Raw genomic sequence first — 14681 nt, forward strand, 5'->3', positions numbered from 1 at the left:
CCACGACGTATTTAGACTCTCTGTAGGTGTGCATGTATGCGGAGGAGGCTCCGTGCCACTTTCCACACTTAGGATCCCTTCCCTCCCAGGCCTCCACAGCTAGCCTGGACCTCCCAGGCTCCTGAGAGCCCAGGTGGAACCTGGGGGGTGGGGGTGGGGGGTGGGAGGGGGGGGGGTTGGGGTGGCGAGCTCTTTCTCTGCTCTGGCTCCTGATTGGCTGGAAGGCCAAGGAGCTCAGCCAAGGAACTTGCTTTGGGCTGATGCCACTGGTTCAGCCCCATCATTTTTTTCCTCTTTTCGTGATTGGCTGACAGTGAACAGGGGGTGTGTCCTGGTTAGTTACACCGTCCTGATTATGCTGGCTCTGCCCCATTCTTCTGCTCTTTATGGACTGGCTGACGGTCGTGGACAGAGACGTTCTTACTGTCTTGATTAGGGTGGTCTAGCCTCACTTCTTGATTCCACCTTTGTAGTTGGCTGGAAGTTGGAAGAAACTTTGACCAAAGAAATCCCATTCCCCCACCACCTACGAATTTTGGCTCCGGGATTGGACGATTGGATCAAGAGGCTTGTACCCCTTGTTAACCTTAAGTAGAAAACATTATTTTACCAATGCAAATGGGTTTATTCAGGAAACACAGAGCATTACAATTTGGGACATGCAAACTATGACAAAACCATAGGCAAATCTAGCAAACAAAGGAGAGGACCGTGATTTTATGGAGAAGGAGGAGAAAATTGGGAGGGGTTGTTTTGAACCAGTCCATTGGAGAAAAGGTGTTTCTCATTGGCTGAGTTGCAGGGGTGGTTGATTTCTTGTAGGAGATGCACTGTGCATCTTTTCCCCCTGGGGCCTGTAGTTGTGATTCTTTCCTGTCGCTGTGGAGGAGTCTCCTGTTGGGGTCTGTAATTGACACTTCTTCCTGTAATTAACCTGGAGTGGTACAGTGAGAGAGCTCCCCCTTCTGGCCTAACATTTTAAACGAAGTTTGCCTTCATTAATTTCCACACCTTCATCCCTGGCTTCTGAGCCCCGTTATGAGCTTTTGTATACTTCTCCACCCAAGAATACCTTTTTTTTTTTTTTAATTTTCTTAATGTTTATTTATTACTGAGAGACAGAGAGACACAGAACATGAGCAGGGGAGGGACAGAGAGATGGAGAGACACAGAATCTGAAGCAGGCTCCAGGCTCCGAGCTGTCAGCACAGAGCCCGACGCGGGGCATGAACACACGAACCGTGAGATCATGACCTGAGCCGAAATCAGACGCTCAACCGACTGAGCCACCCAGGCGCCCCAAGAATACCTTTTCTAACTCCACTTTTCTCAAGCTGCCCATCCAGGGGTGGGGAGTGGGGTGCTGGCCTGTCCTAATCACAAAATGCAGCCCTTAAGTCCTCAGGGTTTGTATCTATGTGAGCTTTGTCTTCAACTAGCCCATCCATGCATGCCTTCATTCAGCAGAAAGTGAACCATCTGCTGTGTACTGGGCTCTGTGCTGGGCACTGGGCACACTCAAGAAGGCAAAACACTGCTGAACCCATCCCCCTTCTAGAAGCTCCCTTTTTGGTTGCCTCCTGACTCCCCACTGCCCACCCTTTCCTGGTTCTCCTCATACCTCTCAGACTGTGCTTTTATCTTCTTTAATAGCGTGGCTCCCAGAACAAGTCCAGGCCCTGCCCTCTCCTCCTTGCTCTCCTCTCCACCCTTGCCAGAGGCTCTCACCTCCCTTATCTCCCTTTACCCTTTCTGCCCCACAAGGCCCTCATCACACTTCCCCATTGCAGCCTCTCCCGGAAGCTCCAAGACCCCTTATTCCTACACAGGCTTTAGCACTTCCCCAAACCTACCTCTTCTTCCGGGTGCCTCACCACCCCCAGGCCAGATACTTCTGGCCCCAGCCCATGTCTCCATAGGAGGTCTCCTTGAGCCTCCCTCCCCCAGTTGCCCCCTCCTCTCCCCAAGGCCCTTCCCCAGCCTCCTGCCCCGGATTCTCATCCCAGTCTCCCCCTGAGCGTCCTCCACATGGCAACTGGGGGCATCTCCTTGAGACTCAATCCTCACATGCTCCTCTTCTGATCAGACCTCAAATGCCTTCAGCTGCTCCTAGACAAAAAATCCTAACTCCTCCTCCTGGTCCACAAGGCCCCACAAGAACCACCCCCTGCCCTCACGTTCTGCTACCCTCCCCTCACTAACCTTATCCAGCCTCTCTGCCTCCCCTCCTTGCTGACCCTCAATATTACCTTGTTCCCAGATCAGGGCCTTTGTTCTCCTGTTCCTTCTCCTAGATTACTCCTGGCGTCTCCTCATCCTTAGGACCTTAAGGACCTCAGAGACCCCTCTGTGATACCCAGTCTAATTCTGCATCGTCCCCTCTGCCTCTCTCCTTAGTACCCTGTTATTTTGCTTCATATTCTTCTCCCAGTTTGCCAGTAAATATTCATTTGCCTGATTACTTAGTAATGCTGCCCCTCCTGCTGGGGTGTGAGCAGGACCGTGACTGTTTATTTCACTGCAAATCCCAGTGCTTGGCACCTAGTAGGTGCTCAATAAATATCCCATAAATCATCAAGCAGAGTATAGTTTTAATGTGAGGCCTCTCTGTGAAATGGTGTCTGCTGTGATCCTGTGTGTTCACACAGGAAGACTTTCTAGCCAGGCTGCTTGCGTTCGAATCCTGCCTCTGCCACTTTCTAGCTGTGTGACCTTGGGCAAATCATAGAACCTCTCTGGGCCTCAGTTTCTTCACAGGAAAATAGAGATAAGCACAGTACCTTCCTCATAAGGTTGTTCTGGGGATGAAATGAGCTCACACAAGCGCTTACAGCAGGGCTAGGGCAGTGAGCTCTCAACGAGTGTCACTGTTGCCCTGGGCTTCCTGTCATTGTGTCTGTTTGAGTCTGCCCCTCTGCTTTATGTTGGGGTAGCGCGTCTTTGGCGGACAAAGAACAGCATCCCAAGGCAGGACCACGTGTCCATGTTAGTATTTGTGGCTAGGATTGCTGCCACAGACATGTCTCTGGGACCCTGAGATTTATTTTATTTCTTTCAACAAAAGTTTATTGAGTGCCTATTTGCTGTTTCCCATCAGTCAAAACAAAACACGGGTGCCTGGGTGGCTCATTGGGTTAAGCAGCTGACTCTTGATTTTGGCTCAGGTCGTGATCTCAGAATTGTGAGATCGAGCCCCGCCCCAGGCTCCACTGGAGCCTGGTTAAGATTCTATCCCTCTCCCTGTACCCACTCCTGCTTGTAGCTCTCTCTCTAAAACACACAAACAAACAAACAAACAAACAGACAGACAAAAATCCCTGCCCTCATGGACTTCACATTCTATCAGGGGGATTCAGAAAACACACAAGAAACCCAATAGATAAGAGCAATTACATAGTATGTGAGAAGGTAACTGAGACAGAGGTGCAGGGGGACCACAGGTCATAGTTTTAATTCAGCTAGTCAAGGAGCTCACACTGGGAAGGTAACATTTGTGCAAAGACCTGATGGAGGGAGAGAGGGAGCCGTGTAGGTGTTGGAGGAAGAGCGTTCCCAGAGGAGGAAAAGGGCACATGCTAAGGCAGGAGGCAGGAGGCTGTCTGCTGGGTCTGAGGCACAGCAGGGAGTCAGTGTGGCTGGAGTGGGGGAAGCAGAGGTCTGGGAGGCCACAGGCCAGATCGCTGGCCTTGGGCACCATCGTGCGGACTTTGCTTTCAAGAGTCAGGTGGAGCTACTGAAGGGTTCAGCCAGAAGAGCCCAGACCTCAGGGGTTCGCGGGCTCCCTCTGGCTGTGGGTGGGGAGCAGACTGCAGCGGGCCAGGGATGGGGGCAGGGAGACTGGGAGGGAGGCTGCTGCGATGTCCAGGCAGGAAGGAATGGAGATGGAACCGGCATGGGAGTGGAGTAGGGAGACATGGTTGGATTCTGGATGTGATTTTAAGATCCCAGATAAGGACAGCTTGGCAGTTTCCTGAGGATGGTCAACCTTCCCACATCTGGACGAAAGTGGGAGAGGAGTAGAACACGGGAGATGTGGCTGCCAGCTTCGCCAGGCTGGGGCCAGACCTTGTCTCTGCCAAACCCATCGCGGCTCCTATCCCAGCCTGAAAGGGAGCAAGACGCAGGGTTCTCTGCCTGCTCGGCCCCTCTCTTCAGTCTTCCCAAGGCCTGGAGATGGTGGGGGCGGGGGAGGGGGTGGGGGGGAAGGGTGACCTGCCCACGAGGCGAAGGGCATTGCTGAATCCACTATCTTATCTGAGAGACCAAACACAGACCAAACGTCACGGTCACAGTGAGTTCTTTCACTCAGTAAACACTCCCTGGGCTGGGTGATACAGGGCACAAGGCAGTGACTGAGACTTCGTGGATCCTGTTCTCATGAGGCAGGGGGAAATGAGACCAGCCGAGAGTGGCCAGGCTTGTGATGGAGGAATGATGGGCCAGAGGGGTCAGGGCTGGGATGGGGAAGCCCAGGGGCCTGTGGGAGCCCAGGGGAGGTACTTGATCCAGCTGGCAGGTGGTCCAAGGAGGTTCCCTAGAGGAAAGGACATCTGTGCCGGAGCACAAAAGACAAGTAGCTGAATGTGGGGAGGGTGTAGGGGGAGTGTTTCTGGTGGAGGAAGCTTCAGGTGCCAAGATGTTGAAATGACAATTTTGGTAAACAGAGGGGCTGCGTGGGCTGCATCCCAAAGCTTGACAGGGGAAGGCATGTGGGAAGGAGGCACAGCCAGGGGTCGGAGCCCATCAGGACTTGTAGGGTGCTGAGTCCCTAAGAGTGTGTGTGGTCACGATTCCAGGAGACCCCCCTAAAACCCACTCCACATTCACCATCCATTTAAAAGTCTATCCTCTGCCCTCTCTTTCTCAGGGGAAAAAAAAAAATCACTTCTGACCATTAATTGTTCTTGAAGAAGTCTCCAGGGATCTGTGTGTCTCCGGCTCCAAGAAATCTTGCACCTACTGTGTTCAGTAGATGGTGTCACACTTACAACCTTCTTGTGAGACGTCTTTGCCCCCAAGTTGTGCCGGGAGGTGCCCATCAGACTGAGATAGACTCCACTCCGGGTCCCAACAGCACACCTCCTGCTTTACCCAGATCCTGCCTGTGGGCCACAGCCTGTGTCCCCCAGAGACAGGGTCAGAGTCATTTGGATGCACAATGAAAGAATAAATGCACGAGGAAAGACTCCCACAAGACGCAGATCTGGAGTGATGCCAGGGGCAGGGGGGCAGTGAAAGTATTTAACTGTGGACATGGCCGGACACTGAACAGTTGGAACGGACAAGGCCATGGGGCTGGGCCAGCAGCCTCTTTAAGTGGCCGGCTGCGGATGTGGTGGGGGGCTCAGGCGGTGACTGTGTTTTCATTACCAAGTGCCAGCTGTGCCTGTGACAGTGTTTTGTGTGGAAAATAAAGAGATCATAGAATAGCCCTCTGGTCATTCCCTAAGCCTCTGGATATCCTCCAAATGTCTACCCCGGTCCAGATCACTTAAAGGCTCAGAAATGAGGCCCATCCTGCCACGACGCTCTGAGATGGGCGTGTATCACTGCTGTGTTCCTGCTGAAAGCACATGGTCTGAATCTAATCATGGGGAACCGTCGGCCAAGCCAAACTGAGGGAGATTCTACAAAATAACGGACTGATACTTTTCCGAAATGGCAAGGTCTGGAAAGTCAAGGAAAGAGTAAAGAAATGTCACAGATTGGAGGAGACTGAGGAGACACGGCAACTAAAAATGTCAAGTGTGATCCCGGACCACGAAAAGGACGTGAGAGGGAAAATAGGAAATTCACATACGTTCCCTAGATTAGCTCATAATGTCATGTCAGTGTGAACGTCCTGCATCTGACCATTGGACCACGGTCATGTAAGAGAGTGTCCATATTCGTGGGAGACACGTGCCTACATGTTCACGGATAAACGAGCATCCTGTCTCCAAGTTACTCTCAAGTGGTTCAGCCCAAGCTTAAAAAAAAATCTATTCTCTCTCGCTCTCACTCTCTCTGTGTGTCATCTCTTATTCCTCTAGAAACCACCAACTGATAAGATCATTCCATTTAGCTGAAAGGTAGGCAGGTATTCATTTTATCCCTGTAACGTGTGGGTCTGAAATATTTAAAAATAAAACATTGAAAAGGAACATAGTAAAACTAAGAAATGAAAATAAAGGGACAAATGGAACAGAGACTAGAGGAAGACAGTCCCTGATTATGACAGAGGTCTGCACGTGTCGAGGGTCAGCCATCTGCTGCCAGTGATTGTGCCTTGGTCTCTCCACCTGTGACTTAGGTTGTGGTGGTCCTGAATCATATTTGCCCCAGGCTCTAGATGCTTTCGGAGGTAGGGGGCTGGTGGGCAGGATGGAAGGGCTAGAGAGAGCAAGGGGAACCAAGGAATTCCCAGTGACTGAGACTTCCTGAGGGCCTGCCCAATACTCCATTTTTGCTAATGAATATTCCACATCCAACAGTGTCTTCTGACCATCTACTGTGTGTCTGAGGACACTGTTCTGGGTGCTGTGTGTATAGCAGCAAACACAACCAAGTCCCAGTCTTCCTTCTCGTGGGACAAGATCGGCAGCAAACAAATGAGAATAAAATACAGTGTCAGGTTGGGACAAGGGGCGTGAGTAAAGCAGTGTCAAGGGCATGGAGCCTGATCAGGGTGAAATATTGGAAGGACTATCTGAAGAGATGACAGTTGAACTGAGACCTGACGGCGAGAAAGAACCATGCAGATATCTAAAGAAGAGAGCATCAGGCAGCAGGACCTGCAAGTGCAAAGGCCCTGGGGCAGGCAGGAATGACCTTGGCCTGTACAAAGTGCAGCAGGAAGGCCAGTGCCTGTTGAACCGTAGTAGAAACTGAGCCAGGTGAGGTGAGCCAGGGCAAGATCTTGCAGGAATGACTCGAGAGTTTATTATGAGTGAGAAAGGAAACCCCTGGAGAGTTGTAAGCAGAGGAGCAACGTGACACAAGTGCTTCACATGTGTGGTTCAGAGAGCTGAAGCCCCCAGTGCAAGCAGACTCATTGTAAGGGCACTCAGTGTGACTTTACCCCACCAGTCTCCTCTCTGGGGGTCCCCTGTAGCAGGAGATGGGATGATCAGCTGGGTGGGTATGGGGAGGAGGTTGGGCTGCTCAATAGCTTAAACTTTCCCAGGTGACCTGCCTCAGAAGAAAAGGACGTTGCCAGAGCAATTATCTTATCAGATATACCCGTGCCTGGCCTGAGATACACGTCCGTGCTGTGAGGCCAAGCATGAGATATCAAGAACCTGCCATTCCAGCAGTCCAGATCCTCACTGCTGCCCACAGGGGTGCCCGCCCGGGGGACCTCAAACCTGGCACCAAAACCAAGATCGAGCCGGGATCCTTGGAGACGTCTTTTCCCCACTCTGTTCCTTGGTTTCCCCACGCGGGCAGGTTGGAGTGGAGATGGGAGCACCTGTAATGGCTACGGCTGGATGTGTGGGGCGCCTCCGGGACCCCCTTGAACCTCTCCAGGCCTTGGTTTCCCTTGTGCACAACGGGAATGTTAATGCCGCCCGCACAGGGGTTTGTTGCAGGGACCCCCAAGGTCACATGTGTGCAGGGCTTGGCTCACACTTGCCACCGACTGCTGATGTGAACTGTGGGCTTCTTCACTGGTGGTCCCATATGAGAGCCAGGCTCCGGGGTCAGACCTGGGCTGGAATCCTGCCCCTGGTACTTAGTCATCACAGCCTTAGCCCAAGTCCTTAACCTCTCTGTGCCTTGGGTTCTTCATCTGTACAATGGCGGCCAATAAGAGAACATAACTTTATAGGGTGAGGAGCTAATGAAACATTCACACAAAGCACACTGGGCAGAGCCAGAACCAGGAAGTCCTCCCTAAACGACAGCTATTACAGCGACCACTGTGAGCGCGCTCCCCCTCCAGGAGTCAGGCATGGGCAGTGTGGCCTGGAAGAGGACGCTGCAGCCAGCCTACCTGGTTCTGAGTCCTGACCCTTCCACGTCCGAGCTTGCGGACAACAGGCAAGTGACTTAACCATCCCGTGCCTCAGTTTCCCCATCTCTGTGGTAGGGAGAGGAAAGAATAGTACTCGTCTCAAAGGGATGTTGTGAGGTTACATTAGTTAATACAGGAAAGCCCTGAGCCCGGTGCTTGGCACATGATGAACACCGTGTGTTTGCTGTTCTTGTTGTTACGATGGACATCCTCGGTGGTCCCCTGATCTCGGTGGCAGGTTGAGATGGGTCTGGGCAGGTTGGGGCAGCTCAGTAGGTAGTTCCTGAGCTGCTTAGGCCTGGAGGTCACCCCAAGGAGCCCCACAATCAGCTGTAATTGGGGCAGTCTTGCTCCACCTCCTCCCTCCCTGGGTATATCAGGGCCAGTCCAGACCCTAGGCTCTGTCTCGGCAAAGGAGGGTGGCTGCACCAGGCACTATGGGGAAGGCAGTGAGTGGGGCCCGGAGTCAGGGGTCGGGAGGCTGGAGGCTGGAGGCAGGAGTTTCAGTGGGATCTGATGCCTCCCCGCTCCTCTCGTCCCTAGGAGAATTACGAGATGTACTCAGTAGAGCTGGGTCCTGGCCCTGGTGGGGACATGGCAGCCAAGATGAGCAAGAAGAAGGCAGGCAGTAAAGGAGGCAAGAGGAAGGAGAAGCTGGAGAACATGAAGAAGGAGATGGAGATTGTGAGCGGGGGGCGAGGGGGCTGGGTGGGGGGCAGGAGTGCGGCCGGTGAGAGCTGGACAGTGACTGTCCTGCCCCCACCACGCAGAACGACCACCAGCTGTCAGTCGCGGAGCTGGAACAGAAATACCAGACCAGTGCGACCAAGGTGAGCTGGGCGCAGAGGGAGGGGTGCGTGCAGAGAAGGGGAGAGAGGGAGAGAGAGAGAGAGAGGAAGAAAAGGGAGAAATGCATTAGAGAGAAAGGGCCAAATAGAGAGAGGGATGGAGTAGGAGAAGCAGATAAAAAGAGGCAGAGAGGCAGAGACAGAGAGAGACAAAGAGGCAGATAAGAGAGAGAAGCAGAGCAGAGACAACAGGAAGAGAGAACCAGGCAGGAAAATTGAGAGAGACTCGGTGGAGGGCAGGGGCGAGGGGCAGGACAGAGGCAAGGATGACACAGAAACGAAGAGGCACAAGACAGAGGGGAGAAGAGGGGAAAGAGACAGACAGAAGAGCTACCCCCACCAAGGAGCGTGTGGTGAGACGAAAGCCCTCGGAAGCCACTGCGACCACCTGCCCTGTCCCCAGGGCCTGACTGCCAGCCTGGCCGCGGATCTGCTGCTGCGGGATGGGCCCAATGCCCTGCGGCCGCCGCGTGGTACCCCTGAGTATGTCAAGTTCGCCCGGCAGCTGGCCGGTGGTCTGCAGTGCCTCATGTGGGTGGCTGCTGCCATCTGCCTCATTGCCTTTGCCATCCAGGCCAGTGAGGGGGACCTCACCACCGACGACAATGTGAGTAGCAGCTGCTGTGGGCAGACGTGGGACACAGGGAACTGGAGGATAGAGAACATTGAGCATGGACTCAGGACGCGAGGGATACAGGATGGGGATACAGACACGTGGAAATGCAGTTCCAAGACATAGGTCACAGGGGGCAAGAGGAGGGGGAGATGGACGATACCGGGATATGGGGCAGACCCGATGACACAGGTCACAGGGGACACAGAGAATGTATCTCAGATATGGAGGACACTGGTGGGGATACAAAGACGTAGAAATACAATACTTAAGATATGCAACTTGGGAAACAGAAGACACAGGACAGACCAAGGGCACAAGGGACATGGGACTCAGACATGGGACACAGGGCATAGGGACATAGGGGACAGAAGACTCAGGACACAGTGCCTAGAGAGACATGAAGCAGACAAGGAAGCACAGAGACAGAGAATATTGAAATGTGGGACAAGAGGACATTGGATATATGACAGGAATCAGAACAAGAGACGTGGGAACTTAGGGACGTGTGGCATTGACAGGGATTTGAAAGTCATAGGACATGTGCCACCAGATGGGGACTTAGAAGTACACAGACATGGGGAGACGTTGGACATAGGGACTTGGAATTTGGAACATGATCGTAGAGCCCACAGAATATGAAGCATAAGATCGACAGCATACTAACATGGAAATGGGGACAGGAGGGTGCACTTTGGGGCACAGGGCACGTAGAGGTGGCACACAGATTATGAAAACACAGAACACGAAACTTGTAACACAGGGACTATAGGGCATGAGAACATGAGGGGACAGAGGACAGCAGACATGTGGAATACAAGACTCAAAGGACGCAGGAAAGGATGCATGGTGACACGGGGCACAAGTCGTAGGATATGGGGACATGGGGGATGTAGGGTTCAGGACCCAGAGAATATGGGATATAGGTACATGACACTGGGAATACAGGGAAGCTGAATGTGGGACGTGGAGAACATAGGGACAGGGAACACAGGCCACGGGGAACAGTGCATGTGGTGGCTAGTAAAGCAGGGAAAACCACAGGGGTGACCCCAAGAACACCGGGGGACAGGGAGCAGGCGGGTGCCCCCACGCGGGGATCTTCCGGCCCCTTCTCATCAGCCTGGCCCCCTTCCTGCCTCTACCCAGCTGTACCTGGCACTGGCCCTCATCGCCGTGGTCGTGGTCACCGGCTGCTTTGGCTACTACCAGGAGTTTAAGAGCACCAACATCATTGCCAGCTTCAAGAACCTCGTGCCCCAGGTGGGTCCCCATTCAGTTCCCTGTGTGCCCTCGGGCGGGCGCAGGGAGGCTCCTGGCGTCTGTCTGTGTGGGCCTTCCCACCGGGCCCAACCTGCTCCCAGCCTGTAGCCTCCCGCTCCGCCCATAGGTCCTCCACAGCTCCCTCTTTGCATCTCCCCACCTTCCCCTGCACTCAGTGGCCTCCACCCCCACCCCTGCCCACCTCAACCCTGTGCCCCTGCCCCACAGCAAGCAACTGTGATCCGAGATGGGGACAAGTTCCAGATCAATGCAGACCAGCTTGTGGTGGGCGACCTGGTGGAGATGAAAGGCGGGGACCGAGTGCCAGCAGACATCAGGATCCTCCAGGCCCAGGGCTGCAAGGTGGACAACTCCTCGCTGACTGGAGAGTCTGAGCCGCAGACCCGCTCGCCCGAATGTACACACGAGAGCCCCCTGGAGACCCGCAACATCGCCTTCTTCTCCACCATGTGCCTTGAAGGTCTGTGAGGCCCCTGCCCGCGCCCCCCCCCCCCCGGCTGACCACACTGCCCCCACACTCCCCACGGCTGCCTCCACTCCCCTTCTTCTGCCATGTATGAAGCCGCACTGCCTGCCCACCTCACGTGACCACCCCCTCTTCGGGGCATCCTGCCCCTCTATCTCCCATGACTTCCCCTTCTGCAGTTCACACTGTGTGCACACCCCCATTGCTGCCCACCTGTCCCTGAGGCGCCCTCTTGGCCCCACTGCAGGCACGGCACAGGGCCTGGTGGTGAACACAGGTGACCGCACCATCATTGGGCGCATTGCATCGCTGGCATCGGGGGTAGAAAATGAGAAGACCCCCATCGCTATTGAAATCGAACATTTTGTGGACATCATCGCAGGCCTGGCCATCCTCTTCGGCGCCACATTTTTTGTGGTGGCCATGTGCATTGGCTACACCTTCCTGCGGGCCATGGTCTTCTTCATGGCCATTGTGGTAGCCTACGTGCCCGAGGGGCTGCTGGCCACTGTCACGGTGAGTTGGGGAGACAGAAAAGAGGTGCAGAGAGCTGAGAGGCTCGTCCATCTGTGTGTTCGTTCATCCAGGGTTGCCTCCATCGTCTCCCTATTTGTCCTACCACCCCCTCACTTCCCACCCACACACCTTCCCATCAACCATCCTCCCCACCCCCAGTCTCTCCATCTATCCATCCATTCAGCAAACACTCACCAACGCTAGTCTGGGCCATACCCTATACCAAACACTGAGGACTCACAGATGAACAGGACGCGTCCTTGACAGGAGGAGGCTGAGGTCCAGTGTGGGCATCCCTCAACAGTTAGCACCCAGTCCAAGACCAGCCCCAGAGGAGGTTCAGAGGATGTCTGTTTTCTCAGTTTGGTTGTGTTGATAAGAGAACCTACAGAACCTCAGCCTGGGCAGCTTAGAGAGGGGCCTAGTTATGTCTGTCTGGGCAGATTGGGGAGGTGTCCCAAGTGGAAGAAAGCACCGGCCGGAAAAAACAGAGGCAAGAAAAGCATGGGTTTTGCCGAGGAATGCTGTGTACACAATACTGTGCTGGGATGCAGGCTCCCCGTGCTGTGAGAGAAGGGAAGGACTAGAAGCAAGGATGGGGCCCCCTACCTGCGCTTCTCACCCCTTCTCCCAGGTCTGCCTGTCCCTGACAGCCAAGCGACTGGCCAGCAAGAACTGTGTCGTCAAGAACCTGGAAGCAGTGGAGACACTGGGTTCCACATCAGTGATCTGCTCTGACAAGACAGGGACCCTCACTCAGAACCGCATGACTGTGTCCCATCTCTGGTTTGACAACCACATCCACTCGGCTGACACTACGGAAGACCAATCAGGTGTGGGGGTGGAACGAGACGGGGCTGGGGCAGGATCTGGTAGACGCTAGAGACCTGGAAGGGAGCTCTGAGGTTACTGAAGGGAGTCTGGGGAGGGATCTGCATTAATGGAGTGGGGCTCCATCCCGATCGGGGCAAGGGTCTGTGAAGCTTTAGGTCTGCAAAGGGGCTTGGTATTGGGTCTCCTAGGAAACTCAGTACTGGGTCTGGAGAGAAGGCTCTGTCCTGGGGTATGAGGAGGGGTTTGGGTCCCACCCAGGTCTGGGAGGTGACCCTGTCCTGAATCTAGAGAGAGGGACTCGGTTCTGGTATGGGAGAGCGCTGCGCCGGGTCTGGGGCCCGCGAGGAGTCCCCTCGCGGCCCCAGCCTGGACGCCTGGCCTGCAGGGCAGACGTTTGACCAGTCCTCGGAGACGTGGCGGGCGCTATGCCGCGTGCTAACGCTGTGCAACCGCGCTGCCTTCAAGTCGGGCCAGGACGCGGTGCCGGTGCCCAAGGTGAGACCATAGGGTACTCCGGGGGATCCCGGGAGCCTGGTGCAGCCAGGCTCGCCCCTGACACCCGCCGCCGCTTCCAGCGCATCGTGATTGGGGACGCGTCCGAGACTGCGCTGCTCAAGTTCTCGGAGCTGACCCTAGGCAACGCCATGGGCTACCGTGAACGCTTCCCCAAAGTCTGCGAGATCCCCTTCAACTCCACCAACAAGTTCCAGGTGTGCGCCCGGTCCCGCCCAGACCCCCTCCCACAGGGAGGACCCCGCCCATCTCAGGCCCCACCCACACTCAGGGCTGGCCTACCGCAGGGTTTCTCTCTTAGTTCCCGCCCCCTTCCTAGCCAAGCCCCGCCCACAACCACTTCTCCCCGCCCCCCCTCCCCCCCTCACCCCCATCGCCTTAGCTGGGGGCTCACGGTCAGCTCTCAGGCCTTCCGTGGGGGTAGCTCGCAGTCCAAATTCCGTCCCAGACCAACTCCGACCAAATTCTATCCATTCTCTGCGCTCAGGCTCCTTACTGCGTCCCTAACCCTCAGCCTCTACGAAAGACCTGTCCGGCACGCTAGCCCCTCACCCCCAGCCAAGCTGCACCCTCCAAAGGTTCCTCCGGCTGCGCCCCAGCGCGGTCAACCCCGCCGTTCTCCCAAGCCCCGCCCCCTCGTCCTGGTCCTTAACACCTTCCCCTTCCTTGCCCGAAGCTGTCCATCCACACACTGGAGGACCCGCGGGACCCCCGGCACGTGCTGGTGATGAAGGGCGCCCCTGAGCGCGTGTTGGAACGCTGTAGCTCCATCCTCATCAAGGGCCAGGAGCTGCCGCTGGACGAGCAGTGGCGGGAGGCTTTCCAGACTGCCTACCTTAGCCTGGGAGGCCTGGGTGAACGCGTGCTTGGTGAGACCCCCAGGGCTCCGTGAGACCCCCACAGTAGATGGTAAACCAATCTGTGAGGAGGAGCTAGCACAGACCCTGCCCAACCTTCCCCGCCCAGCCCTGACCATGACCTTTCCCATCCCTGGCTCACAGCTGACCTGCCCAAGTGCACACGTTCATCTTTGACTTTCCCTGTCTCAGTCCTGACCCTTGTCCATCCTCAGTTTCTATCTTGACCCAGCTCCTTCCCACCTGTCCTCCCTGGGACCTTCCCATTCCTGACCTGACATCCCTTGATTTTTCCCAGCTCTTGCCCCAACCTTGACCTGCTTTCACATCCACCTGTCAGTGTCCTCCTCCTGACCCTTTGACCTCCAATCCTTGCCTCAACTCAAGACTCCCCAATCCTTGTCCTGACCTCTGATCTCCCTCAACATTTTGTCCCGATTCCTAAGTTTCCCTAACCCCTGCCTCAACCCTGGAAGACACAAACCTGTGGTTCAATCCTGGATCGTTTATCTTACTTGTGTGGGACCGCTGGCAAGAAATGCCCCTCTCTAGGCCTCAGTTTCCTTATCTGCAACATAAGCATGCTAACAGTCTCACAGGTTGGTTGTAATAATAGACTCACATCATGTGAATGAAGTATTCAGCCATCTGATGATGGTCAGGCATCTGTAGGTGCTTGGTACAAGGGGCCTTGTTATTTTACTTATCACCTGGCTTTGCTAGAGAAGGGCTTCCTGGACCCCTCTCTGACTCC

The 14681-nt window shown here is 54.9% G+C and overlaps 1 protein-coding gene across 3 annotated transcripts in view; it reads left to right on the forward strand.

Annotated features, from left to right (window-relative positions):
* ATP4A (ATPase H+/K+ transporting subunit alpha) overlaps nt 1-14681 on the forward strand; it is a 100813-nt gene that overhangs the window by 79370 nt on the left and 6762 nt on the right. For 2 of the 3 annotated variants that reach the window (XM_045440926.1, XM_045440925.1), the window contains exons 3-12: nt 8540-8680; nt 8767-8826; nt 9248-9451; nt 10607-10720; nt 10949-11201; nt 11455-11723; nt 12358-12556; nt 12943-13052; nt 13133-13267; nt 13747-13939. In XM_045440926.1, the coding sequence (XP_045296882.1) occupies nt 8552-8680; nt 8767-8826; nt 9248-9451; nt 10607-10720; nt 10949-11201; nt 11455-11723; nt 12358-12556; nt 12943-13052; nt 13133-13267; nt 13747-13939 (1666 nt within the window). In that variant the 5' untranslated portion in view covers nt 8540-8551. Of the gene's footprint in view, nt 1-8416; nt 8446-8539; nt 8681-8766; nt 8827-9247; nt 9452-10606; nt 10721-10948; nt 11202-11454; nt 11724-12357; nt 12557-12942; nt 13053-13132; nt 13268-13746; nt 13940-14681 lie in introns of those variants that run through there. The other variant, XM_045440924.1, reaches the window with a different exon arrangement.

This window comes from Leopardus geoffroyi, chromosome E2, assembly GCF_018350155.1.
Source record: "Leopardus geoffroyi isolate Oge1 chromosome E2, O.geoffroyi_Oge1_pat1.0, whole genome shotgun sequence".
NCBI lineage: Eukaryota > Metazoa > Chordata > Mammalia > Carnivora > Felidae > Leopardus > Leopardus geoffroyi.